Source organism: Halichoerus grypus, chromosome 2 (genome assembly GCF_964656455.1).
Source record: "Halichoerus grypus chromosome 2, mHalGry1.hap1.1, whole genome shotgun sequence".
Taxonomy (NCBI): Eukaryota; Metazoa; Chordata; class Mammalia; order Carnivora; family Phocidae; genus Halichoerus; species Halichoerus grypus.
This window is the reverse complement of record NC_135713.1, coordinates 38,761,148-38,788,267: the sequence shown is the minus strand read 5'-3', so window position 1 is coordinate 38,788,267 and position 27,120 is coordinate 38,761,148. Positions and strand designations below refer to the sequence as shown.

General features: G+C 36.7%; 1 protein-coding gene and 2 long non-coding RNA genes across 3 annotated transcripts in view; 2 read left to right on the top strand and 1 right to left on the bottom strand.

Annotated features, from left to right (window-relative positions):
• Positions 1–4,319, top strand: part of LOC144381075 (uncharacterized) — a 150,845-nt gene extending 146,526 nt beyond the window's left edge. The window contains exon 4 of the long non-coding RNA XR_013445545.1: positions 4,201–4,319. This is a non-coding gene — a long non-coding RNA (uncharacterized LOC144381075). The remainder of the gene's footprint in view (positions 1–4,200) is intronic.
• Positions 1–27,120, bottom strand: part of NDUFS4 (NADH:ubiquinone oxidoreductase subunit S4) — a 112,761-nt gene that overhangs the window by 21,091 nt on the left and 64,550 nt on the right. Inside the window, exons 3-4 of the mRNA XM_036114468.2 lie at positions 13,150–13,322; positions 201–274 (exon numbers count right to left, since the gene is read on the bottom strand). Coding sequence (XP_035970361.1) covers positions 201–274; positions 13,150–13,322 — 247 coding nt within the window. The remainder of the gene's footprint in view (positions 1–200; positions 275–13,149; positions 13,323–27,120) is intronic.
• On the top strand, positions 9,466–16,949 carry LOC144381076 (uncharacterized). Its single transcript, XR_013445546.1, has 3 exons — positions 9,466–9,502; positions 14,719–14,904; positions 16,857–16,949. It is a non-coding gene; the product is annotated as an uncharacterized LOC144381076 (long non-coding RNA).

The window sequence follows — 27,120 nt, the reverse complement described above, 5'->3', positions numbered from 1 at the left end:
CATTCCATTTTAGACTTTTTTTGGAGGGGGGAGGTGTTCTGATAGTATAAAAAAAATCTAAAAACCACTGGATCAGACATACTACAGGATTTCTTTCAACTCAAATTCTATATTCCTGACTGGTTTTGATTAAGGTCAAGAACATAAAATCCTATCTTGATTTCATTTGTCAAAGCAAAACAAAAACAGACCAAACATACCATTTTTTTCTGCAAAGGCAGCTGCATCTTCTTTAGTACTGAAGGTTAGAACCATGTTGGACAAGGGATCAGCCCTGTAAGAAACAATTTTTTTCCAGGATTTAACATTAAGCTTTGGGTAAAAAAAAATAAAAGCATATTTAAATAAAGTAAAATGTTCAGAAAATAAATAGCTTCTGTAATATCAGATAAGTATACTACTGATGAAATACCTTATTTTAAAACTGTTAACTTTTTGAATATCTTTTCCTGTGTTAAACTGAGATTATTCTAACCTGTACTGTCAAATTAAAAAATCTGTAACTGCAAAGACATTCAGCAATTTTTAGTCCTTAATAAAATCATTTATTCAACTCTTAAAAAAAAAATTAAATTGAATTAAAAAAAAATCCCAACAGAATTCTCAAATGGACCTTACAAATTCAATATCAAGAAATTTACTGGTGAGTGCAATTGCCGGTACCATCATTACCCCAAAAAATAGATGGCAATAACATCTAAATGAACCTTCCATCATTACGGACAATAATTAAGCATAATGGCCCCATGAAAAAATTAAGCTCCAAGAATTAACATCTAATTGAGTTCTTCAATCTAGGATAGTGATAATGTTTACAAGTCTACACAGAACCTTCACAAAATGCACAAAATATCACATAATTTCAGAAATATCACTTTTACTAGTACATTTATAAAAAGGTAAAACACTGTTTGGATCAAAGTAAAAAGAATAAACAGAGGTCTCAAAACTGGAATAGGCTGCTTTATGAGAGAATAAATGCATTCAAATAAATGTTTATTATGAATCTCTCAAAGGCAAATATAGGTACATTCTGTGAAATATCATTTAGAAATGTTAAAGTAAAAAAGTAAGATTTAGGAAGTAATACAGATAATGGAAAGATCGGAGATATACACAGGAGAGAATATACAGGAAGTAGCCCTCACTGAAATGAAGATCTACAAATTATTGCTACTGAAGTTTTAGTCCTCTACTATGGTTACTGTTCTGGGGCTGCTATGAGATCCCTATAAGGATATGTATTCCTACCATACTCCCTCCCCCACCTTGTAAGAAAAAGAGCTTCACATTGGTTAGCTGCATTAGTACCAGTAACAAATAATTTTATATTGATCCCTCCTTTTCAAAGCACACATGATTTCTCAGTTGATAGTTTATACTGAGAACAGAAATGTCAACATAAATACAATCCAGTAATTTTTTTCTTTTTTTTTTTTAAAGATTTTATTTATTTGACAGCACAAGCAGGGAGAGCGGCAGGCAGAAGAAGAGGGAGAAGCAGGCTCCCCGCTGAGCAAGGAGCCTAAAGTGGGGCTCAATCCCAGGACCCTGGGATCATGACCCAAGCCAAAGGCAGAGGCTTAACTGAGCCCCACCCAGGCGCCCCCAGTATTCTTTTCTTAAAGATTTATTTGAGAGAGAGGGAATGAACAGAAGGATCAGAGGGTGAGGGAGAGAGAATCTCCAGCAGACTCCCCACTGAGCACAGAGCCCGACACAAGGCTGGATCCCACAACCCTGAGATCAGGAGGGAGCTGAAACTCAAGTCAGATGATTAACTGTGCCACCCAGGAGACCCTGATTGCATAATCTGATGAGTGTTGATATTCATGTTAGCTTAGTTGAGAACAGGAAACAAAACAGAAAAACTGTAGGAAAAACTCAGGAGCCAAGAGCTCTATAATCTGCAAAGGTGGTACAGTCTTTATTATTCTCACTTTTAGGAAGAATTACATAGGTTGAACAGTAACAACCTGCATCAGTAAGCCACCATTTTCCCAGCCACTTCATTTCTATCCTTCTCATTCTTCATCTCCTATATTTTGAAGTTCTTTTCTAAGTATGTTGCCACAACCAGCTTTCACCCTTTCTTATCCTCCCCCCAAACTCTACTATACTTTCCTAACTAATCTTTCCTCCTCCTCGACTCCAATCTACCCTTCACCATGTTGCCAGATTAATTTTCCTAAAGTTCAACTCTCAAACTCACTGTCCAACTTTAAAACTTAAAATAGTTTCCATTGTCTACCAAATGAATTTCAAAACCTACACTTTAGCATTCAAGCACTTCTACAATATGATCAGAACCCACTTTCCAGTCTTCTTTTTAATTTTCCCCCTTGGAGGTAACCAACTAGTCAGATTGCTAAATGTTCCTCTAAATGTAGCCTATATGTTCCCACCAGCTCAATCTGTTCCTTCCACTAGGAATATAGAGAGAGGCCACTATATCAGCATATAGAAGTCCACCCCAACCATCTCTCATGGTTTACAATGCATACCAATCTTTTCCATGAAGTCTTTTACATCTTACCCTCCTCCAACTATAAATAATCTCTCTTTTCAATCTTTACTAAATATAATTTGTACTTATATTTTTAAACTTTATTTGCTCAATTCCCAATTACTGAGGTTCCAATTTGGGTAATGGCAGATTTACCTACCATTAAAATCAGATTTATCTGCCTAACAACTATAGATAATAAAAAAGCCCAACTGTTTGAGGGGAACAGAGTGACCAAAAGCAGGAATGAAAATGGAGAGGAATCAACTTTTCAAAGAAGGGAACCACAATGGATTAGATCCAGTTGATAGTTTTTCCCCTAAAGGTACTCTCTGGTCCAGACATTAGGACCATCAAGAACTCAAGCAGAAAGCCACAGTCTTATCAGCACAAGGAATCTGGAGATGGGAGTCTAGGATTGCCAGAGCAGCTGGGAAGTTAGGGGAGGAAACAGTGAAAAGGAGGAATCTGCAGAGGAGGGAACTTCTGAACTGCACACAAATGTGCAAAGGCTCTAAAACAATAGCTGAGAAGCCTGAAAGAACTAAGCAGAGATTTCAGGGGCTGTTTCCTTGCTACAGGGGAGACTGAGTTTGGAGTCCCACAGAATTAGAAGGACTTGGTAAGAACCTTGTGCTTTTCACTGAAACCTCAAAAGGGCCATGCCTTTTTATTATTATTATTTTTTTTTATATTTTAAGTAGGCTCCACGCCCAGCATGGAGCCCAACCTGGGACTTGAACTCATGACCCTGAGATCAAGACCTGAGCTGATATCAAGAGTGAGACACTCAACTGAGTCACCCAGGCGCCCCCATGCCTTGTTATTTTTTAACACTATGTTCTAGGACTAAAACCAGGGTAAAACTGAAACAGACCCACCCCAACAAAGCATAAAATAAATCCTCCACAAATTCAAGGTAATCTATTCATAATTTAACTGTCTTCTAGAACAAAACTCCTCACATTACCAGTGTCATTAAGTGGATAGGCGTAAGGATAGAGAATTAATGGAATGATACTTTTTTCCTTCTCCTTTTTTTCAGAATGAAACTTCTTAATAGAAATTGGCTTGATCAGGGGCTAATTAGCATATTAATATGAAGTCATAGGTTCACCAGAAGATATGTACAAGAATCTTCATTTTAGGGCACCTGGGTGGCTCAGTCGTTGAGCGTCTGCCTTCGGCTCAGGTCATGGTCCCAGGGTCCTGGGATCGAGCCCCACATCAGGCTTCCTGCTTCTCCCTCTCCCACTCCCCCTGCTTATGTTCCCTCTCTCGCTGTGTCTCTCTGTCAAATAAAATCTTAAAAAAAAAAGAATCTTCACTTTAGTATTATGCATAATAACCCCAACTGAAAACTGTTAGAAAAGGACAATAGGCCCAAAATAGAGTCACTTGTACTTAGCCACACATCAGCAAATCAAGAGTTCACGAGACTTCACTTTAACCTAACTGCAATTTCAATTTCTCTCAGGAACGTAATCTTAAACTAGTCAATCTGGAATACCAATCACAGAGGTGAGATAATCTGCTCTTTCCTTGTCTTTGCCCCCTTTTGCCTTTCATTTTGCACAGCATGTAGAAGCTTCTTTCTGTTTGCTAGATGGAATGCTGCCGGATTCATGAATCACTGAACGAAGCCAATTTGATCTTTAAATTTCTGAGCTGAATTTTGTTTTTAACCAATTTAGTGGCAGCAGTGGGATCTGAAGCAACTTTCTGATGGCATTCAGAGACAATGAGCAACAGGTGTGGTACCCACAAACCCTTCTGAGTTCTTGGTCTTTTTCACCATTTCCAAGAGCCATGGGTAAGTTCCTCTTGATTCTGAACCCACTCTTTGCATCAATCCCAATCTAATTGGCTTACCAGTCAGTCCCATGTTGGGAGCTGCTGGCAGTTCATGCCACAATTCTGGAATTCTGGTTTAATTGGTGGAAACCCCCAGTCCTTGATTCTGTCCCAAGACCCATGTGGGAACTGTTAGTGGCCGTTGCAGTTTCCCACTGATGTGGAGCGTCCAGTCCCCGTCTGTTGGTGTTTGCTAGTTCAATCCTTTCCCCAGTCCAAGGTACCATGACGGAAACTATCGGTGGTACACACTGGACTATCTCATGGCCAGGACACAGTAACATCTCTAGGTTATTGCCAATATATTAAGGTATACATGTTTGTTCATCTTGTGTTGTGTAAAGGTTAATGCATCCTGGAAGCCAAAAAGCTGCAAAAATTGGTGGGAATATGTTGAGCACTCAAAAGCTGCCAGAGCATTCACCACCTAACTCAAAGATTCCCGTGTTAGTATAAGTTGGTTGCAGAATGGATTAGATTGACACTATATCACTGTGAACCTCAAGAAAATTTCTATGCAATGAGGTACACTGCAAAATCCCCAATGTGGCAGCACATCCCTTTTAGGTATTAGTTTGGCTCTGAGAGACCCAAAGGCTTAGCTTGGGGAAAAAAAAAAAAAGAGATCCTTAAATTCTAAAAAGTTAAGCATGCCACCTTCTGGCACACCTGCATATTTTGTCTAAGAACTATAGTCTCAGAAGTTATAAATATCTACAAAAATGTCAAAATTTTATTAGAGACAACTTAGAATTACAATGTCCATTATGGGAAACGTTCCAATTAGACGAGATCATTCATTTAAGAAATGCACTTGAAAACAAGGGTTCCTGAACTGAACAAACAGAATGGGATATGTGTTTTAATTGGTATTCAGAAGCTTGCAAAACGCATCAAATTCCTTCATTAAAAAATGAAGCAAAAGGCTAATGAAAAATTAAAGACACAAGAGGTACTTAAAAAAAGACAATAAAACTGACATGATTCCTATTGCTCCACTCTAATCTTCCTTCGCCTGAGTATTCGACATTCTACCAATCCTGTATCTGAACTGCCTTTCCACTCTGAAGAGACTATTAAAAGGTTATGTTTTATGATAAAATCACCCGAAGCTGTAGGATAACTCACTCCTTGGTCAAACACCAAGCTAAAAACCATAGTTAAAGAATTTCCTAAACCCAAGGAGGATCCCCAAAGTTTTCTGAAGAATTTATTAGAGTCATTATGAGGGCCTATGCCCCCAGGCTGCCAGATCTTGTCAGTCTGTGCACAAGCTGGTGAGACTTGGTGAAGCCCAAAAATGGATGCAGGAAGCAGGACAGTGTAACTCCAAGGACCATATCCAAGATCTTTAACCTTCAACCTCGTCCCTTTGTGGACTAGAAAAGGTCTACAGAACAGCCGACTGATCTTTAAAAGCCATTCCTAGAATCTTCCCTGTTCACACTGATTGGTAAATTATTCAAAGATGAATCTGCCACAGACCTTAAGCCCACTTGGAAGTTCTCTTCCTATAGCATTCCGGGGCTCCATATAATAAACGAGGTCACCCAATTTGGTCTAGCTGCCCTATCTGTAAATGGATTATTTCCTGAGATTAGTGGATTGATAAACAAGGATGGGAGACCACTGACTGAATTTGTGGTCATAGCTGAGCACTTTGAAAGGACTTGGGAACACCACCACAAACAAAAGTCTGCCAAGCTACCGGCCTTACAGCTACAATAGCTCCAAGGCCAGCCACCTAAAATAACACCTGGGTCCCCCACATCACACCTTCCTAGGAGTCCACAATCAAAACGTTGGCCCAAGGGTTGATGCTTCATTTGTAATCATCAGCTTCACTGGAAAAAAAGTATCCTCAAAGGTCCTATGCAAATCTGTCAACATGAGCTCAAGTGAAGTAGATGTTTCCTCCAGAAATATTAGTAAAAAGCTTTAGCCAACTGAGCAGGTAACCTTAACTTATTCCATCTACTAGAAAAACAACTTAGATCCAACTTCTTTTATAAATAGTGGTCTGTGTACCTAATTCATGGCAGTAACTTTAAAATAGAAGTTAGAAGTTCTCCATTACATCTGTCTGTATGTCTACGTGTGTGTCTAAATATATATGTTGCAGATAGATTATTATTTTTTATCTCTAAATGGTATTGGTAAAATTAATTTGTAAAAGAGCTCTATTTAACTGGTTTAAAGAAAATTAAGCGCTTTTTTGAATCAAGGTATTCCTAAAATTCTCAGATATAAATAGAAACTAACCCAAATGCTTTTCATATTCATGTGATCTGGGAAAATATTCAATGTCAAAGCTAATCTAAGTTTGTTGGTTTAATTAAAATAGGTCTTTAGAGTTATAAATAGTGAATATAATGCAGACAAACAACTTTTATTCTACTTGGGTTTAGTAGTCAAATATGTTCACATTATCTCTGTTACAGAACTTGTCAGCAAGAAAAATAACCTAATATGATGAATTTTCATAAGTTATCTAAATATAATTACTGAGAATGAGTGAATTAAAGATTTATTTATTTCAGAGCACACACATGCACAAGAGGGGGGCAGGGCAGAGGGAGAGACAAAATCCCAAGCAGACCCCTCACTGATTGTGGAGCCCTACTTGGGGCTCAATCTCATGACCCTAGGATCATGAATGGAGCCAAAACCAACAGTTGGACGCTTAACTTACTGAGCCACCCAGGTATCCCGAGAACAAGTGAATTAAACAGATGTAAGCAGGATAAAAGTTTTTGGATGAATTTTTAAAATAGTTTCCCCAAATCTTTTTCTTAACCTGAAACCTTAAAGTTGTGCTAAATTAAGTGATGGAGGATCATTAAATATATAGATCATTTACAAATAAGATAAAAACCGAAACATTAATTACTGAATATAGGTTTATCTGCTCTGGCTTCCTTTTACAAAGGAACTAAAAGTATTTGGATCTATTAGTAAACATGTTTTGTGCCTGAAAAATTTAAATTTACTATGAGAAAACATGCATTTCCAGAAATAGTAAAAAGTATTTATGAGTCTGCCAATCCACAGAGTGCTAGAGTAAAACACAATTTATAACTGTTTACTTCTTTATTTTCATTAAAAATTAAGATTTTTACAGGTACTTGTCTGGCTCAATCGGTAGAGCATGCAACTCTTGATCATGAGTTCAAGCTCCACGTTGGGCACGGAGCCTACTTTATTTTAAGGTTTCTAGAGTTAAAAATTCTAATATATGTAATTAAAGCCACTAAAGTTTGTGGAAAAGGAATCTTAGGACAGGAATATTAGGCATGGTCAAGACTGGCTAAGATCAGAATGAATTTAGGTGAATGTGTTTTATAGTAAGCTAGTATGAGGCACGTGGGTGGCTCAGTTCATTATTAAGCATCTGACTCTTGATTCTGGCTCAGGTCATGATCTCAGAATCGTGAGATCTAGCCCTGTGTCAGGCTCCATGCTGAGGGTGAAGCCTGCTTAAGATTCTCTGCCTCTGTCCCTCCCCTACTCACACGCACGAAAGAAAGGAAGAAAGAAAGAAAGAGAAGGAAGGAAGGAAGGAAGGAAGGAAGGAAGGAAAGAAGGAAGGAAGGAAGGAAGGAAGGAAGGAAGGAAGGAAGGAAGGAAGGAAGGAAGGAAAGAAAGAAGAAAGAAAAAAGAAAGAAAAGAACGAGAAGGAAGGAAGAAAGAACGAGAAGGAAGGAAGGAAGGAAAGAGAGAGAAAGAAAGAAAGAAAGAGAAAGAAGTGCTAAATTAGAATGTGGTTTTCTCTCTGTTAAAAGGCCAAAGTTTTCTATACTATTGTATTGGTCTGGTTTTGATAAGAGACTAAAAAATTCTTTTTCCTTTATCTTTTACAGCAATCTGCCTAGAAAACAAAGATTTTATCTTCTCAAAATAATTTCCTGTGTCTCATGTTGTTTTTATCAGGTCTCTGATTACTTAAGAACACTGAATCTTCCCCTATTAAAACAGCTAAGGTTATTGTTTTACAATGATTTAACTTTTTGTATTTGCCTTCCAAGTCTTTAATTGTCACTATGGTTAACTGGATAACTATTGTTTCACAGTAACCTATGATCCTACTTGACCCAGTGTTTTTTAACTTATGATATTTTTGATCAACTTCCCACAAATCAAACTCCAAATAAGTATTTTTGACCTTCAACTAAATTTAGGATTTTCTACAGGGTCCCTGGAAAATTGGAAAAGTTAAACTAATTAGGCTTATTTGATACGTTAAATGACAGGAGAAGCATTGTCAAATAAAATATTAAGCCTTCTTTATGTTGTATTTATATAGGTATGTATTATAAGTTCTAAAGATTATATGAAATTCTTAGAAATCTGATGTCCTCGTATGTTATCATTCATAATTCCACCTATTATCTTAAAATGTTGTGTAACACAAAAACAACCAAATTCCTTGTCAATTCCATTATAAGGGACTGTTGTCAGATCTTTAACCACAGACATTTTTAACTCTTTTGTCATTCAGAGAGATGTTGTTTTACTCTGATACTTAAGTGTTACTGCAAAAGTGCTACATTTTCAAGGAGATTCATGGGAAGGATTTTGACAAGTACAGGTTTCTTTTTTTTAAGATTTTTATTTTTTTAAGTAATCTCTATACCCAACATGGGGCTCAAACTTAGAACCCCAAGATCAAGAGCTGTATGCTCTACTGACTGAGCCAGCCAGGTGCCCTAATAAAGGTTTCTGATAACTAAAATCATAAAACTGAACTGGGTAGGAATTTTCAGAACTATTAGAAAAAACTGGATTCAAGAATTCATGACATGGTGGTTGGGCACATGCGACTCAGGGCTGTTGAGTTTGAGCCCCATGTTGGGCATAGAGCCTACTTAAAAAAAAAGATTTAATAACATGGGACTGAATGAGGAAAATTTAATTTTTATCATTTCTTGTTTGAAATATTGGTTTTTTAATGTTTTGTTTTTCCAGATTTGGCAAAACTTTTTATCTTAAACTATTTATGACTTACAACAATTTGGTGAATATGAAATTCTTGAGTATTTTTTTTTTCAGTAGGCTCCATGCCCAATGTGCTGCCCAAAGCAGGACTTGAACAACCCTGACATCAAGACCTGAGCTGAGATCATGAGTTGGCTGCTTAACCAAGTGAGCCACCCAGGCACCCAATAGTATTCTTTTCATAGTAATATAGTTAATTATTTACATAACTTAAATAAAAATCTGTTCTCCTTATAACAAGACACAACTGGAAATACTGGCCATATCACCGAGGCTTTGACTGGAATGGTTTTGCAAGATCTGATGGCCAGTCCCTTAGAAGCTTTTGAGAGTTCAAAGATTCCTTATGAAAAATTCCAGCAAAGCAGTCTTCAAAAAGAGCTTATATGATCAGTCACTATTATCACTGCACTTATATAAACAATCAGGCCAAGTTTACTGCAAACAAGTTAGTTTTACTGTGATTATCTTTGGTTTAAAAAAAAAGTGGAGTTCATTGTAGAGAGTAAGATAATGTTTGCACCTTTTAAATGTTAGATTCTGGTTCTATTAACTATTTTTGAGGTTTTGTTATATGCCTGTAAACTGGACTAGATCCTGAATTTTTCTAGTTTCCTCAAATATCTGGCTACAACTCTCCAAAGTAGTATTTTCAATTTCCTCCCACCCTTGGAATCACTAAGAACAAAGACTGCCCTTGAATCTCCTTGGAAGGGGCTATATTCCTCCTCACCATCTAGATGGCAAACTGCAAGGATTAGAACCTCAGGCATATATTTCACAGCTTAAAAAGGCTTTGCTTAACATCTAATCCTGTGAAAACACTGGAAACCTTCAAATCAAATTGAAGAAGAGAAGTAGGTGACATTAATGTATGCTATTTCCTCTCAAGACATCAAATCAAGACTTTAGCCAAAGCCCTCTCTTTTTGTCATCAAAAACTCTAATCTATATACTAGAGACCCCTTGGTCCATTTCCCTGTCTTTTGTTAAAAACCTCAAAACTTGGGGAACTTTGCATCCAGGCTCTATATAAAGAATGGGACACAGGCAAGGGTAACCAGAATAAAACTGCCTGTGTGGTCTACAGATCATTAAAATATTACTGGCTTCCATGTCTGTCACCTTTCCAGTCCAGAGCCACAGATTAAAATGGGAATTTTTAGGAGGCATTCAGGATTCACTTCCTTTGGCAGGACTCTACTTCCCTGGTCAACACCACCTGCTATGGATTACCACTTCTGAGGAAGCTGAAACTCAGTTATGTAAGATCACTAAGAAAGCCACTTGGTGTAAAAAGGTGACTCCTTCCATGGAGTCTTTCTTTGACTTAATTGATTTTGATTGGTTTGAGTCTTGGAGACCATGGCTTTAAAATCCAATCCAAACACTGGGAATTATCTAGCTTATTATAATCATACTAGTCTTCCCTAGCATGCCTTATTCTCTAAGGCTTTAAATGCATGTTCGTAGCCTCTACCCACTGAAGCAAATGATCTCCCTAAGACTGAAACATCAAAAAGAATGACCAACTTAAAAATTATAAACCTGAAGCCAGGGTCTGTCAAAGAGATCAAGACCTATGAATACCACACAAAGGATCAACAAAAGCTGTGAGAACTTCAAAGTGGTAGCTGGGAGTAATGCTAATGCCTTAAATTTTAATCATATCTCTCAGTTAAGCTAAGAGTCTAATCCAAACTGGGGGGGAGTGAGGATTGTTAAAAAAAAAAAAAAATTTAAATCGGCCTAAAATGGAGTCACTTATGCTAAGCCTCTCATCAACAAAGCAAGACTTCATACCTAACCTAAGTGTAGTTTCAACCTCTCCCAGAAATGTAATCTTAAACTAGTCAATCCTAGAATTTCCTAGTCAACAATAGTGAGGTAATCCACCCAATAGACCCCTTCTGTCCCCAAGAAAGATGATGTGATCTGTGTTTTCCTTGTCTCTACCCCTTCTGCCAATAAAAGTCTTCCCTTCTGGGGGTGCCTGGCTGGCTCCAGTCAGTAGAAATGTGACTGACTTCTGATTGTGGGGTTGCTGAGTTCAAGTGCCATGCCGGCTGTAGAGACTACCTAAAAATAAAATTAAACAAACAAGCCCAAGTCTTCCATTTTGTATAGTTCTTTAGAGCTCCTTTCTATTAGCTAAATGGGATCCTGCCTGATTCATAAATTGCTGAATAAAGCCAATTTGATCGTTAATTTATTAACAAAACTACCCAAATGCCATCAATAAATAGTACAATGGATGAGTCTTGCATGTAAAAGAAAACATTAAAATCTCATGTGACTGAAAGAGTAATTATGACATTTCACAGGCGCCTGGGTGGCTCGGTCAGTTAAGCGTCTGCCTTCAGCTCAGGTCATGATCCCAGGTCCTGGAATCAAGCCCTTCCGTATGTCGGACTCCCTGCTCAGAGGGGAGTCTGCTTCTCCCTCTCCCTCAGCTGCTCCCCCTGCTCGTGCTTGCTCTCACTCTCTCAAATAAATAAAATAAAATAAAAGAGTAATCATGACATTTCAAACACTGAGTATGGACACCTAAAAAACTGTGCCTATATTTTGCCAAATAAAATATGATTCTATTTATTTTTTTAAAGATTTGTATTTATTTGAGAGAGACAGCACGTGCAAGTAAGCATGAGTGGAGACACAGGGAGAAGCAGACTCCCTGCTGAGCAGGGAGCCTAACATGGGGCTCAATCCCAGGACTCTGGGACCATGACCAGAGCCAAAGGTAGGGGCTGAACCAACTAAGCCACCCAGGCGCCCCTATAATTCTATTTAAATTGCAGCATGGCAGACGTTTTTAACAAAAACTCTCCCAGGTACTTTGATAAGAAAAGATGTTAAATATCATACTTTTCTAAAATTAGACATAATTAAAATGGATAACCACTTTCAACTGCAGACTGGACACAAAGTGTTCCAGGAGTCTCAAAAAGACTGATAATTTTCTAGCTTATCTGGTTATTTTCTCTAGTAGCAGCAGCTTTTTTTTTTTTTTTAAAGATTTTATTTATTTATTTAATTGAGGGAAAGAGAGAGACAGCGAGAGAGGGAACACAAGCAGGGGGAGTGGAAGAGGGAGAAGCAGGCTTCCCGCCGAGCAGGGAGCCAGATGCGGGGCTCGATCCCAGAACCCTGGGATCATGACCTGAGCCGAAGGCAGACGCTTAACAACTGAGCCACCCAGGCACCCCGCAGCAGCTTTTATTCAGCTAGAGGTAGTCCTGCTATTTGAGTTTTATTCCACCACAGAGATTTAGGTCACTGACTTACTTCATTGGTGCCACAGAATTTATAACCACTTTATTCCAATGCACTGTAAATTTGTTAATCACAAGATCGCAGGAACTTACAAGTTTCCCTCAAAATAGCTAATTTCTAAATTCTTCTCCTTACAAACAACGACCAAAAAAAATTAAAAATAAACAAAAGTGTTATTAAATTATTAACACTATTCACACATCATATCTTAAACTAATATACATCATTTGGGACCATGCTAACAGTACTCAAACTGTCAGCCATTTCATCCAATAAATAGTACTCTGAAAAGACTGTTTCTAGGATTTATTGTGCTGGGTCACACTTACATGAATACTAAATATATATACACATAAATGTAATATATATGTCTGTCACTGAACATGATACGTCCACAAATGGCCTCACAAAGTACTATCAAAGCATACTATACATGAAAAAGTTTACACTTCAATATATTTATAAGGAAAATCTACAAAGAGCAGAAAACAATATTCAAATTAAACCAAAGTACTCACGTTGATGCCCAACCCATCAAAGGATTTTCCCATCGCTCCCTGGTATCAAACTCCATCTTCCATTTCTTTGTGTTATTTACTCCAGACTGCATGTTATTGCGAGCAGGAACAAAGATCCTGACTTTTCTAGTTTTGATATGGTCTTCTGGAACACCAGTTAAAGTAGTGATATCCTACAAAAAAACAAGCAAACACATTTCTAACAGCCCATATGCACTCTAATGTATTTTTGCTGCTTTTTATATCCATGCAACTCTATTCAGATTTATAAACTGGGGTTTTTAGCTTTCTGACTTCACTACTCTACTGTTTCACCCTATAAATTACTATTTTGATATCTGGAAAAGGTATACTGGGAGGAGTGTTAGGATATAGTGGGAAAGGGTTCATGAAAAAAAAAATTAGGTCCCTTCCGTCCAACAAAGCTTTGGTAATTTCTGAAGAGTTTGCTGACAGAAGAGCCTGTCATCAGTAGACTCTTATTTCATGAGCTGGTGTAACTAGTATGCAGAGAAAAATGTGAATGGATATTAAAAGTAAGGAGATATAAAAAATTAGTAACTTTTAAGTAGAAAAGAATCTATTACCAGTGATTTCTGTGTCAAACTGCTTACAAGACATCTATCTCCTTTAGTGGGAGGCCTAAGCCTTTTGGTAAACAAAATCAATTAAAACTTTAATTAGCATTTTATCTCCCTTTGGTGAAATCTACTGAAAAGAAAATGATACATCAAATCTGTTCTGAAAAAGTAAGCCAAAAAGTTACACAATTTTTGCAGAAATGTGAAATGAAAACAATGGTAACTTAGACTTTTTTTTTTTTAAATAATTATCCAGTAACAAATGCTCAACTGATAAATGCATGTAATTTTGATGCCCCAGATTAGACCTATTTATCAAATATAGTAGCAATCAGGACACAAAATAGTAAAGTAATTCAGAGTTTAAATCTCTATTCAGTAATGGTAGAAATACTTTATTTGATCAAAGTAAGATTATTATAGCATCATGGTTCACTTACTAAATTTTAAATAACTGGTGAAAAACAACAGAGTTAACATGAAAATGATACCAAATTTGTGAAAACCAGAAAATTTTGTGAATTTCGATTTCACTGTAACATATCCGCTAAAGAAGACTAATGTTTATTTATACTCCTACCCTAAATAATGCTATGGACCAAATAATTAGTGTTAATACTTGGTGCTGCAATATGTACTGGGAAAATACTAAGTGTATTTCTGACTGCACTAGTCTTCCTACTCACGGATTTTAAAAAATTGAAGTTATTTTAGCTGGCATTCAATCTTCTGCTTAACACAATACCCTTCTACCTGCACCAATAATTAATTAGGTGTGGTTACTTTGTCACAGCTTGTCTGTTTGAAGAAACTACCAAAATTATCCATATAAATATTTATACAAATATGTACTTCTAGTATGTACCTTTTTAAAAGTTTCTTTGCATACAAGATAAAATAAAAGCAAAATAAGTGCAACTGGTTCATAATTTTTAAACATATGAATGTAAGTTTTATTTTTTTAAGATTTTATTTATTTATTTGACAGAGAGAGACACAGCAAGAGAGGGAACACAAGCAGGCGGAGAGGGAGAGAGAGAGAGAAGCAGGCTTCCTGCTGAGCAGGGAGCCCGATGCGGGGCTTGATCCCAAGACTCTGGGATCATGACCTGAGCTGAAGGCAGACGCTTAACGACTGAGCCACCCAGGCACCCATGAATATAAGTTTTAACCGGTAAGTTTTAATTGTCAAGTTCAATTTCAAAGAAATTTCAAGTATGATGATATTTTATGACTTTCTGAAGCATATTTCTCTACTCAAGAGCTTAAAGAGACTCCTGGGAAGTCCTAAACAATCTGTCATATTACATTATTTAATATTATATATCTTTATATTAAATTCATATTTTCTCAGCTAGAGTTGAAGTGGGATGTAAACAAACAATATAAGTGTGTTACAAAATTACATGGTGAGGCAGCATTTCCAAATTCCATAGCAAACTCTCCATAGTGAGTTCATAAAAACTAAAGCTATCAGTTAGCCACTATTTAAGACTTACAGGAAAGGAAACGTATTAAACTCAACACTAATTAGCTCAGGAAGATGAGATTATAGGAAACATTTACTTTTCCTTTATAACCTCATATATTGTGATGTATATATGCCAAAATAATAATAAAAAAAAAAACTTTTTAAAAAGGAAATAGCATTTCTTGATTTGTACTTATCTATTAACATAGAAAAGGACAATGATTTTTTTAAGGATGGAAAATCTCTCTTAAATGGCTACAAAATGTTGCTAAGCTTTTATTTTGAACAACTATCAGTGCTTCCAGGGCTTCTCAAAGTATGGCATTTTTTTTTTATTGATATCATTGCCCAATTTAAAACTGGCACTGGCACAAATAAGTTCCTGAATTTTGAAGCTTAAGTTGTCCTGACACAGAATCCCTGTTTTTGCCTGCAGAAGACATGTAAGGTACTGCAGCCTGAGTTGAGCCGCTGCCAAAGACTGAAGATGAAAAGGCTTGGCATCTCTCACATACTTGACACCTAAAGGGCACAGAAGCTCTAAAATTCCTAGTCCCTGTAGGCACACTCTTAGTCTAGACAAACTGATTTCTCACACTTTTAAAATGCATTACGACACTATTGTTATCATTTCATCCACACAGCTTCAGCTAGTGACAGAAGAACCTGTCCTTTAAGCCACATTTCAATGGGCTAAAAGCTCCCACTCCAAGATTCCATTAAAACAATGTAATACTTGAAAAAAAAAATGTAATACTTGAAAAGAACTATGAGGCACTATGTTGAAATCTTTACTTGTGTTTTGAATTCTTTGCTCTCCCACAAAATAAATAAATAAAACATCAGCAAACTAAACTATACTGAACCAAAGACATTATCTCTAGATTTCAACTTTGGTATTGTGATATGGATCACCTGTGGTTTTTTTTTTAAAACCCACTTATAAAAGATACAAATGCTTTGAAGATGTCAATATTGCCTTTTACAGATTTCTCATTTCATTGGTAAAATATTTATAAGTAACAATTCATAATTTTCTATGCCTACAAAAAAGCTAAATCACATTGGATGAGTAAGAAGCCTTAAGTTTTTACCTAAAGAAACTCAAGACTCACTAGCTAATAATTACCTATAAATAATAATAAATCAAGTTACCCTTTGGATAATATACACTAATTTACTGAATTTTAAAACTTTTAATTTTTAAACAGATGAGTCAAGCATAAAACCTATATTCCAAATATTAAACAATGTCACTATCTTAAAGTTTCACAAACACAATCTTAGGTACAATAATGCATTTTTAAGAAACAATAACTAATGATTTGTAGACTGAAGGGCATTCAATTATTTGCTACTGAAAAGATGCATATCGTAATTCCGACGTTCCACTCTTTCAGCACCATCTCTTCCACAATTTTAAATTCTGGAAGAGCTTACAGCTGACTTTCTCTTTCACAAGTCTAGTTAAATGGAAGAGGAATTTAAAAAATCATTAAGGGAGTATATGCCAGCACATGTAAATGAACTTTATTCTTTCAAATACCAATTTCCATTATAAAATATTAGTTTTCCATATAAAAACTGTATGATTCGGTTATCAACTGTCCCCATTTATGTTGTGTGAATTCAACTTTTTTTTTTTTTTAACAAAGGAAGCAGGGAACAAGCAATGGGAAGTTGGTGTCAAAATGCAGAAAAACCTCCCAGCAAGCTTCTTGCAACCACCCAGGATTTAGAGTCTTGCTGGTCGCTCTCTTTTCAATACCAGAATTTCACACATTTCAATGACTATTATGACTTCAAAGAATCAAATTTTCATCATTGTCCGTCATCTGCCGGTTGATTTGTATAAAGGAGTTCTTCTGCATGCACTCCAAACAAAAGCCTCCTTACTTTTGTGGCTATATATCAAGTTTAAAAGTTTTGTTTGTGACAGTTGTGTCTTTGGTAAATTAGGGTAACACTGAAGGAGTGCAGCTGCTCTGCAGGAACCTCCTTTTTGGCACCATTTCACTTAAATAAAAACTGAATAATTAGCTTCTGCCTTTATTAAACCACAAAAATGCCACTGGCCTTAGTAATTACTTCCAGTTGCCCCACCCACTTAACCTTAATAGTTTACACTTGTCATAAAGAGAAATAAATGAAAAAGGTTTTCACCACTTCGGGGAATTTTTGATAGATCTCCCAGTACATCCAGAAGAGCCAAAATTTTAACCAGGCTTTTTGGTAATAAATTCACTAAACTGCACGTATGGATCAATGTTGAAAAGTTTTAATAGAGCACATACTGGAACATTAAGTACAAATACTGTTACAGAAACTTGTTCTACTGCAAGCTTTTAGTTACCAATTATGTATTTAAAATTTAATCCAGGGCTAAAATTGATCTAAATTTGAAGATTGCATTTATATTCTACTTCAATCATGAAAGATTTTAAAATGAAAACAATTTTAGATCTGTAATAAAAACTTCCTTTCAAGCACCCTACAGATACTTAGCACAAGAAACTCATTCAATGGTCTCATAAATAATGAAGGACATTTTACAAAATAAATTTTACAGTTTGAAAATTTTAAGGTTGACAGCATAACCAAATGTATTTACTTATCACGGAAGAACTTTAAGCACTTCTAAAAAGTCAGTGGCCATAAAAATTCAGATACAAATAAAAATTGCAAAAATACACTGATGTGGGAATCCAACCAGGTGATGAAACAAGTGTTGGAATGTAACATTACATTTTTCATACTGGGCAAGGCTATCATGAAACCAAAAGTTAAGTTTTAAATAAAATGTTAAGATAGAAATAGTAACATGCAAATGACTGCAAATCATAAAACAAGCGAAAAACTAAGAATTAGAGACAGTTTCTCAATCTCAACTATCTTCATTACTCCTAGATCCTTCTGAGCAGGAGCAATGGTTAAAAGCAAAGGGCTGAGTCAAACTGGGTTAGAAGAATCCCAACCCACAACTGTGGGCAAATTAATAAACTTTTCTTAATTCACCATCTATAAAATCAACTAAGCGAGGTAAAATGATGACTAATATATGTAGAGTGCTTATCTTAGACAATAAAAGAATGTATCTCATTTACTCAACATAGTTTTCAGCATTAGGTACTGGACACAATGCTCAAAACAGTACAAATATCATCTCTATTTTCATGAAAATTAATACTGAACTTTTAAAAAGGACAGGGTGAATAAATAATAGGAAGCTGGTGTTAAGATGCAGAAAATCTATCTTCCTTGAAAACTGAGTTAGTAATCAAAATACAACAAAGGGTTTTGTAATTAAGAGTCAGTAAGTTGCTTCAAGTCTGGAGAGAAAAATGTAGCTTTTTAAAAAGAGCTGAATGTCTCATTTGTTGTACACATCAAAAACACTGAGTAAAATATATCTTAAATTGGTTAAGTATTAAAACACACTGGTAAGCCTATGACATTCATGGAATTGAAAGAATAAGATATAATTTACCTTTATTTGTTTCAACTCCAAATCAAAGATCCTACTATGTCAAGTTAATTAAGCCAGGGGCTGCAGAGCATATAAAGACAAAACTTTATTCCTGAATAAGTAAGTTTACAATTTGTGCACCCATGCTGGAGGTGATGTGTGGGAGAAATAACTAAATAATCATACTGTGAAATACAATATTGGTTAAGAGCAAGGAAGTATAATTCAGATAAATCTGGAGGAACCCCAGCCACCATCTGCTACCTGTGCAGTACTGACACGCTGTTTAAACTCTCTGCATGTCAGTTTCCTACTTGAAAAACTGTATCACAGAGCCTGTGTCGTAGCACTGTTTGGAAGGATTAAATCAGGTTTTAAAGGTGAAAAATATCAGAAAATACCTGACCAAAGAGGGACACAGAAGATGATTCCTTCAGGATACTTACGATTTTAAAGATACTGGTGAACACTGTAACAGTATTAATGAGAAATTTATAAAAATATATCCATATACTTAAAACCCTAGCAACTGTTTTCTTGTTTTACCTATCAATAATTATCTATATACATATCCATTTTAGAGAGTTGTAATACTTAGCACTGGTTATTTTTAAGTATCACATCACTACCTTTTTAAACATGTAGTTACCCGGTGTTCATATTTGTTTTAATGGCCTCATTAAAAATCTGTTAAGTTGATATGTCACAATGTCTTAGCCAATTTTGTCAGTCAGCCCTCTTGCTAAACTATAGGCATCAATAGTTAACCAGAAATAGACAAGACCACTTAACTCATTTTCTAACTAAAACCCATTGTGCTTATTTCTTATTGCACTTTTTTGAGGCATTGACAAAGACATTTTGTAATGACTAGAACATTCCAACCACCAGACCAGAAAAGCCCAGATAGCAAAAGGAATACCTAGAAGACCACACCCCACACATCCCCTTCCCAGCCCATATAGGATCATGGGCTAAACACATACTGACTGCTACCCACGATCATACACTCTCTGCTTGCTTTCTTGTAGGGAAGCCCCCCCCCAAACTCTCCCTATAAAACTCTAGGTATCCATTTTGCCAGCAAAGAGGTAGGCGGTTAAGGCTTGGGCCTGCCAATTCCAAAGGCTGCTGGCACCTGAATTAAATTTCTCCCTTTATCTTTTCCAAACCCTTGTCTCTTGAGTTACTGGCTTCTCTTGCAACGAGTTTGTTCAGTAATAGTGCTGGCGAACCCAGCCAGAAGCAATGCTTCTTCTGATTTGTCCAGCCCCCTCAGGAATCCCTGGGACAGAGCAGTTGGCTGAGGCAGTGTATCGGGACTCAACCATTTATTTCCTGAGTTAGTGGCTATGATAAATCAATCAGCAACAATTCCTCATTACTGAAAAATCAAATTGTTTCATTATTATTGCCTTTCAAGTATACTGCAATGAAAATCCCAGTAAACTAATTTCTTTAATTGTCACTGAAGGTGGAATTGATGAAGTCAAAGGTTATATGAATTTTCATGGTCCCTGAAATGTTACCAAATTGCTTTCCAAAACTGTGGTCAAATTTTATATTGCCACGAACAAGGTAGGCCAACTTCCACTTATTCTCTCAAGACACAGAAACACAGGTATATATTAATTGGTTTGAATTTATTTAGTGTGTGTTTTCACACAAAACTATAAAGGAGAGGATGAGTTTGGTGTCTGACTCATAAAAACAAAGCAAAAAATTAGCAAAATTTCCTCAAAATTAACCCAAATGATGTTATGTTACCTTATAAGAGCAGCTACCAGAAGAAACCAGAATGAGAAGGTAACACTCACCTAAAATCTAATTAACTGCCCCAAATATAACTCTGGAACATCATACAAATATACAATCTTTTTGTAATTGTAGTGACCAACGGGAGGCCAACTCAAGATGGGCCAATTTGGCATGAACATTATTTTGAATTAAAAGCAATCAAAACTCAGCAGATTTAGGAAAAGCTCTTTACCTCCCCCTTAACTGCCTGCCTGTACCAGAAAGAGAGCTATTAACAGATTCCTCTTTACCTAAGAAACTTATCTATATAATGAGGCAACTTTTGGGGTTTTTTTAAAACATCTCTTCTTACTTTCCCGCTAATGGTCTTTCTCCCCTTCGTATCCTCACTCCTACCCCTCTCCTTAGCTCATATAAGCATCATATTGCTCAACTGTCTTTGGAATTCCATGTCTATGTGACTTGCCATATACACCCTATTAAATTTGATTTTCTCCTGTTAATCTGTCTCGTGTCAACTTGATTCTTAGTTCATCTAGAAGGACCTTGAAGGGCAGAATAAATTCTTCTTCCCCAACATAATAACGATTTAGTAATCCTCTTTACCTAAGAAACTTATTTAGTGTAAGAATAAAAGTGAAAGTAGCCAACAGAAGTCTCCTTTTTGACTTAGGAAATGACAGTCAGTCAACTGACAATATTAGTGACAATAGGGGACCCCTAAGTAAGTAAATACATACATGCACATGTGCATGCGTGTGCCTACATATACATTCACCCTTAAACATTGTATTGTAACTCAAAAAGCATACATATACGTTCTTTTAATAAACTGATAATAGGGCCAGTACTTTTGAGTATAGATCCAGTGATTAAATTCCAAGTGTCGTTTCTTCCACAGGCTACCAAGAAAATATGTCACCTACAATTTATAGTTTGGTTTCTTAAATGTGAAGTTAGAATATAAAGACATTTATGAAACACTATGGGTCCAAAATCTGTTTGGAATTTTGTGATTTCCTTTTACATGACAATCTTTTATAATTGTTTCGCCTCCACCTAATTTGACAAATTGTTTATTAGAAATTCATCATTATTGTCTTTTCAAAGTATTCAACAGAACTTCTTTGTTCCCTATATAGCAATCAGATCATAGTATTCAATTAAATTATGTAATTACAATTTCAAGTAAGACTGGCATAGAAACTTGTGGAAACAAACACAACTGAGTCTTGATAAGCATATGACTCAATTACTGAGAGCTGAAGTCTCGTAGTATATTAAAATGAAACCTAAATTAAGCCATGGTATGTAGTGTGTTAAGGTGTCAGTAAGTATGTTTTATAGAAAGAATTGAGAGAATCAGTAACTGAACAAATTGTTAAAGGTAGGTTAAAAAAAAAGGAAAAGATTCATTAACACAGCCATCATTGTAAAAGAATTGTCACAATGTAGTACTGTTACCAGACTTGCTCTTGCCATATAAAACTGGGAAAGTTATTTTAAGCAACTATTTTCAGATATTGGACAACTGGATAGTAGGCAGAATCATACTGTAATCCCTGAAGGAAGAATTCATGATGTAGTCCTTAACTGTCTCAGCGTTATGCCTAGAAGTACACTGCAGACCATTGTGAGGCCCAAGCAGAACATAGTAGTCTCAAAGCAGAGAAGGTAATCAGAGTTCAGGGCTGGTGAGGTAACAAACATTTGTGAAGCAGAATTCTGAAGAGGAGCAATCAGGCAAGATAAAAGATATCCAAAATAGAAATGAAGTAAAATTATCTCTGTTCACAGATTTATAGGACTCCATATACACCCACAAAATCTGTTAGAGCTAACATACAAGTTCAGCAAAGTGGCAGGATAAAAAAAATACACAAAACCTAGTTGTGTTTCTAAATGCTACCAATAAACAATATGAAAAGAAAATTAAAACGATTCCATTTACAATAGTATCAAAAAGAATAAAATACCTGGGAATAAACTTAACCAAGAAGGTGAAAGACATGTACACTGAAAAGTACAAAACACTGCTTAAATTAAAGAAGACAAAAATAAATGGAAAGACATGCCGTGTTCATGGATTAGAAGTCTTAATACTCAGATGATAGCATTACTCAAATCAATCTACAGATTCAATGCAAACTCTATCAAAATCTCAGTGATGTTTTCTGCAGAAACAGAAAAATTCATCACAAAATTCATATGGAAATTCTGCTTCAAAACAATCTTGAAAAAAAGTTGGAGGATGAAAACGTTTTGATTTCAAAACTTATTACAAAGCTATAGTATTTGAAATAGTGTGGTACTGGTACAAGGACAGATACAGGCCAATGAAAGAGAACAGACAGCCCCCAAAATAAACTGTTGCATATATGGTCAACTGATTTTCAACATGAGTACCAAGACCAGTTTTACTTCAAAGTTTATTAATAGTGAACGGAGAACACAAAAGCAGAAAGGGGACTTTGGGTACCTTCCAGAGTGTGAGACCCAGCGTCCCTCTCCCACTCCCTGCAGACCATTCTCCCCTTTGACAAATACTGTATGATTCTATTCGTAAGAGGAACCAATGATAGGCCAACTCATAGAGACAGATAGTATAATAAAGGTTACCAGAGATGTGGGGAAGTGGGTCATGGGGAGTTATTATTTAATGGGTCCAGAGTTTCTGTTTGGGATCATGAAAAGTTCTGGTAATAGATACTGGTGCCACTGAATTGTACACTTAAAAATGGCTAAAATGTTATGTATATTTACCACAATGAAAAAAAAAAACAAATGGAATGGCATCTTTAAAGTGTTAAAAGTGTTAAAATAGAAACCTTAACCTATATCCAATGAGAAGGTTGTTATGGACAGAATGTCCATAACATTCAGTGTCCCCTTGCCCCATAAATTCACGTATTAAAGGCTTAACCCCAAATATGATGGCATTTGGAGACATGATGGGCCTTTGGGAAGTAACTTGGGTTAGATGAGTTATGATGTCGGGTCTTTATAATGAGATTAGTACCTATATAAGAAACCTGAGCACTTGTTTGCTCACACCCACCTACATGCTCACATTCACTTGCATTCTCTCTCTTGTTCTCTCCCTGCCCCCCCCCCACCTCCGCCATGTGAGGACAAGGTGAGAAGGCAGCCATCTACAAGCTTTGGAAATTGTCCTAACCAGAAAGCAACCATGCTGGCATTTGGATGTTAGACTTCTAGCCTCCAGAACTATGAGAAAATAAATTTCTGTTATATATACCACTCAGTCTACGCTATTTTGTTATGGCAGCCTGAGCAACGTCTTCCAAAAGCAGAGGCAAAATAAAAGCATTTCCAGATACACAGTGCTAAGAGATTTTGTCCCAATAGATCCGCACTACAAGAAGTGTTAAAATGAAGTTCTTCAGACTGAAAGAGATACCAGATGGAAATCTGTATCTATATGGAGGAATGAAGAACACCAAAAATGGTAAATTAGTGGGTAAATATATAAGATTTTTCTCCTTGGGGTGCCTGGGTGGCTCAGTCTTTAAGCGTCTGCCTTTGGCTCAGGTCACGATCCCAGGGCCCTGGGATCGAGCCCCACATCAGGCTCCCTGCTCCGTGGGAAGCCTGCTTCTCCCTCTCCCACTCCCTGCTGCTTGTGTTCCCTCTCTCGCTGTCTGTCAAATAAATAAATAAAATCTTAAAAAAAAAAAAAAAAAAAAGATTTTTCTCCTTGTTTCTTAGTTTCTTTAAAGATAACTGATTGTTGGGCGCCTGGGTGGCTCAGTTGGTTAAGCAACTGCCTTCGGCTCAGGTCATGATCCCGGAGTCCTGGGATCGAGTCCCACATCGGGCTCCCGGCTGAGCGGGGAGCCTGCTTCTCCCTCTGACCCTCTCCCCTCTCATGCTGTTTCTCTGTCTCTCTCTCTTTCTCTCAAATAAATAAATAAATAAAATCTTTTAAAAAAAAAATTAACTGATTGTTGGGGCGCCTGGGTGGCTCAGTTGGTTAAGCGACTGCCTTCGACTCAGGTCATGATCCTGGAGTCCCAGGATCGAGTCCTGCATCGGCTCCCTGCTTAGCAGGGAGTCTGCTTCTCCCTCTGACCCTCACCCCTCTCATTCTCTCTCTCTCAGTCATTCTCTCTCTCTCAAAAATAAATAAATAAAAAAACTAAAAAAAGAAAAAGAGATAACTGATTGTTTAAAGCAATATTAATAATTTACTATGAGGCCTGTAACATATTTGGAAATAAGATGTATATCAACATTAACACAAAGGGCTAGTGTAACAGATGAAAGCAATGTTTCAAGGTTATGTTACATGTAAAGTGACATATTACTAGTTCATGCAGAATGTAAAAACTTATAAGAATGCATACTCTGGGGCACCTGGGTGGCTCAGTTGGTTAAGCGACTGCCTTCGGCTCAGGTCATGATCCCGGAGTCCCGGGATCGAGTACCACATCAGGCTCCCTGCTCAGCGGGGTGTCTGCTTCTCCCTCTGACCCTCTCCCCGCTCATGTTCTCTCTCATTCTCTCTCAAATAAATAAATAAAATCTTTTAAAAAAAAAGAAAAAAGAGAATGCATACTGTAATTCCTAAAGGAACCACTAAAAAAAATAGAGGTACAGATAAAACATTGACAGAGGAGATAGAATAGGTTTCTAAAAATGTATTCAATCTAAAATATAAAGGCAAAAGGGAAGGGGGGGAATCAGATGAGAATTAAAAGGCAGAGATTACACAGTGACAGAGATATACTACATTAACAAAATGAAGGATAAAAGTTGTATGATCAACTCAATAGATGCAAAAAAAAGCATTTAAAAACTCTCAACAAGTGAGTATAGAGAGAATGTATCTCAACATAATAAAAGCCATGTAATAAGCCCACAGCTAACATCATACTCAATGGTAGAAAGCTGAAAGCTTTTCCTTTAAGATCAGAAACATGACAAGGATGCCCCCTCTTGCCATTTCTGTTCAACATAGTATTGAAAGTCCTAGCCAGAGCAATTAGGCAAGAAAAAGGCATCCTAATAGGAAAGGAAGAAGTAAAATGGTCACTGGTGATTGTCAGAGATGGAGACGAGAGAAAGAAATGGGTGAAGTTGCCCCCCCCCAAAAGAAAGAAAAAGAGAAATCACATGAGAATTAAAAGGCAGAGATTGTCAAGCTAGGTAAAATAAAAGCAAGAGCCAAATATATACATATGCAAGTGACAAACTTATCTTTATTTATTTTTAAAGATTTTATTTATTTATTTGAGAGAGAGAGAGCACAAGTGGTGGGGAGGAGCAGAGGGAGAAGCAGACTCCCCACTGAGCAGGGAACCCAACTCAGGGTTCAATCCCAGGACTCCAAGATCATGACCTGAGCCCAAGGCAGATGCTTAACCAACTGAGCCACCCTGGCATCCCTACATGTGCAAACGACAAACTTTAAGTATAAACTCACAGGGGCGCCTGGGTGGCTTAGTTGTTAAGCGTCTGCCTTCGGCTCAAGTCATGATCCCAGGGTCCTGGGATTGAGCCCCGCATCAGGCTCCCTGCTCAGTGGGAAGCCTGCTTCTCCCTCTCCCACTCTGCTCCCCCTGCTTGTGTTCCCTCTCTCGTTGTGTCTGTCAAATAAATAAATAAAATCTTAAAAAATATATATAAGCTCACAAATAGGTTAAAAGTAAAGGGGTGAGGGGCGCCTGGGTGGCTCAGTTGGTTAAGCGACTGCCTTCGGCTCAGGTCATGATCCTGGAGTCCCTGGATCGAGTCCCGCATCGGGCTCCCTGCTCGGCAGGGAGCCTGCTTCTCCCTATGACCCTCACCCCTCTCATGTGCTCTCTCTCTCTCATTCTCTCTGTCTCAAATAAATAAATAAAATCTTTAAAAAAAAAAAAAAAAAGTAAAGGGGTGAAATATGATGCACCATGCAAAAGTAAGAAAACAAGAGCAATTATATTAATATCATCAAAGCAGACTCCAGAATAAGGATTAGCACCAGAAAAAGAGGGACGTTACATAAGGGATAAAAACATCAATTCATCAAGCACACATAACACTCTTCAATGTTTATGCATCTAATAGTAGAGCTTCAAAATAAGTGAAGCAAAAAAATGACCAACATAAGAAACACAAATTATAGGCTGAAATGTTAACACTACTCTCAGTAACTGACAGAAGATAGAGACAAAATTATTAGGAAGGATGAAGAAAATCTGAACACTATTAGCCCAACTTAAAACTCAATTGAAATTTGAAACAGAACACCAAACCCCAAAACTAGAAAATGTACATTCTTTCCAAGTATACATGGAACATTCATCAAAGTAAGCCACATTTTGAGCCATAAAAAAAAGTCTTGAGAAATTTCAAAACTGAATTCAGAGTGTGTTTTTGACTACAACAAAGTTAAATTAAATTAGAAATCAATAATAATGTAGTTCACCAAATAAATGACAAAGAGAAATACTATAGACATTTTTAAGGATGATCACCCTGCACTGTTCTGGAAAGGTGCTGGAACAAGAATGAGAAAGAATATAGACTGACATGTAAGATAGGGAGAATGTTTCATATATAACAACTCTGTTAATATGTATTATAATAGTAATAGCAATAGTACTAACTGCTATGCATTTTATATATATTTATGATAAAAATTTCATCAACCTGCATATCCAGAAACTGATAGTACAATGATAGCTAACTTC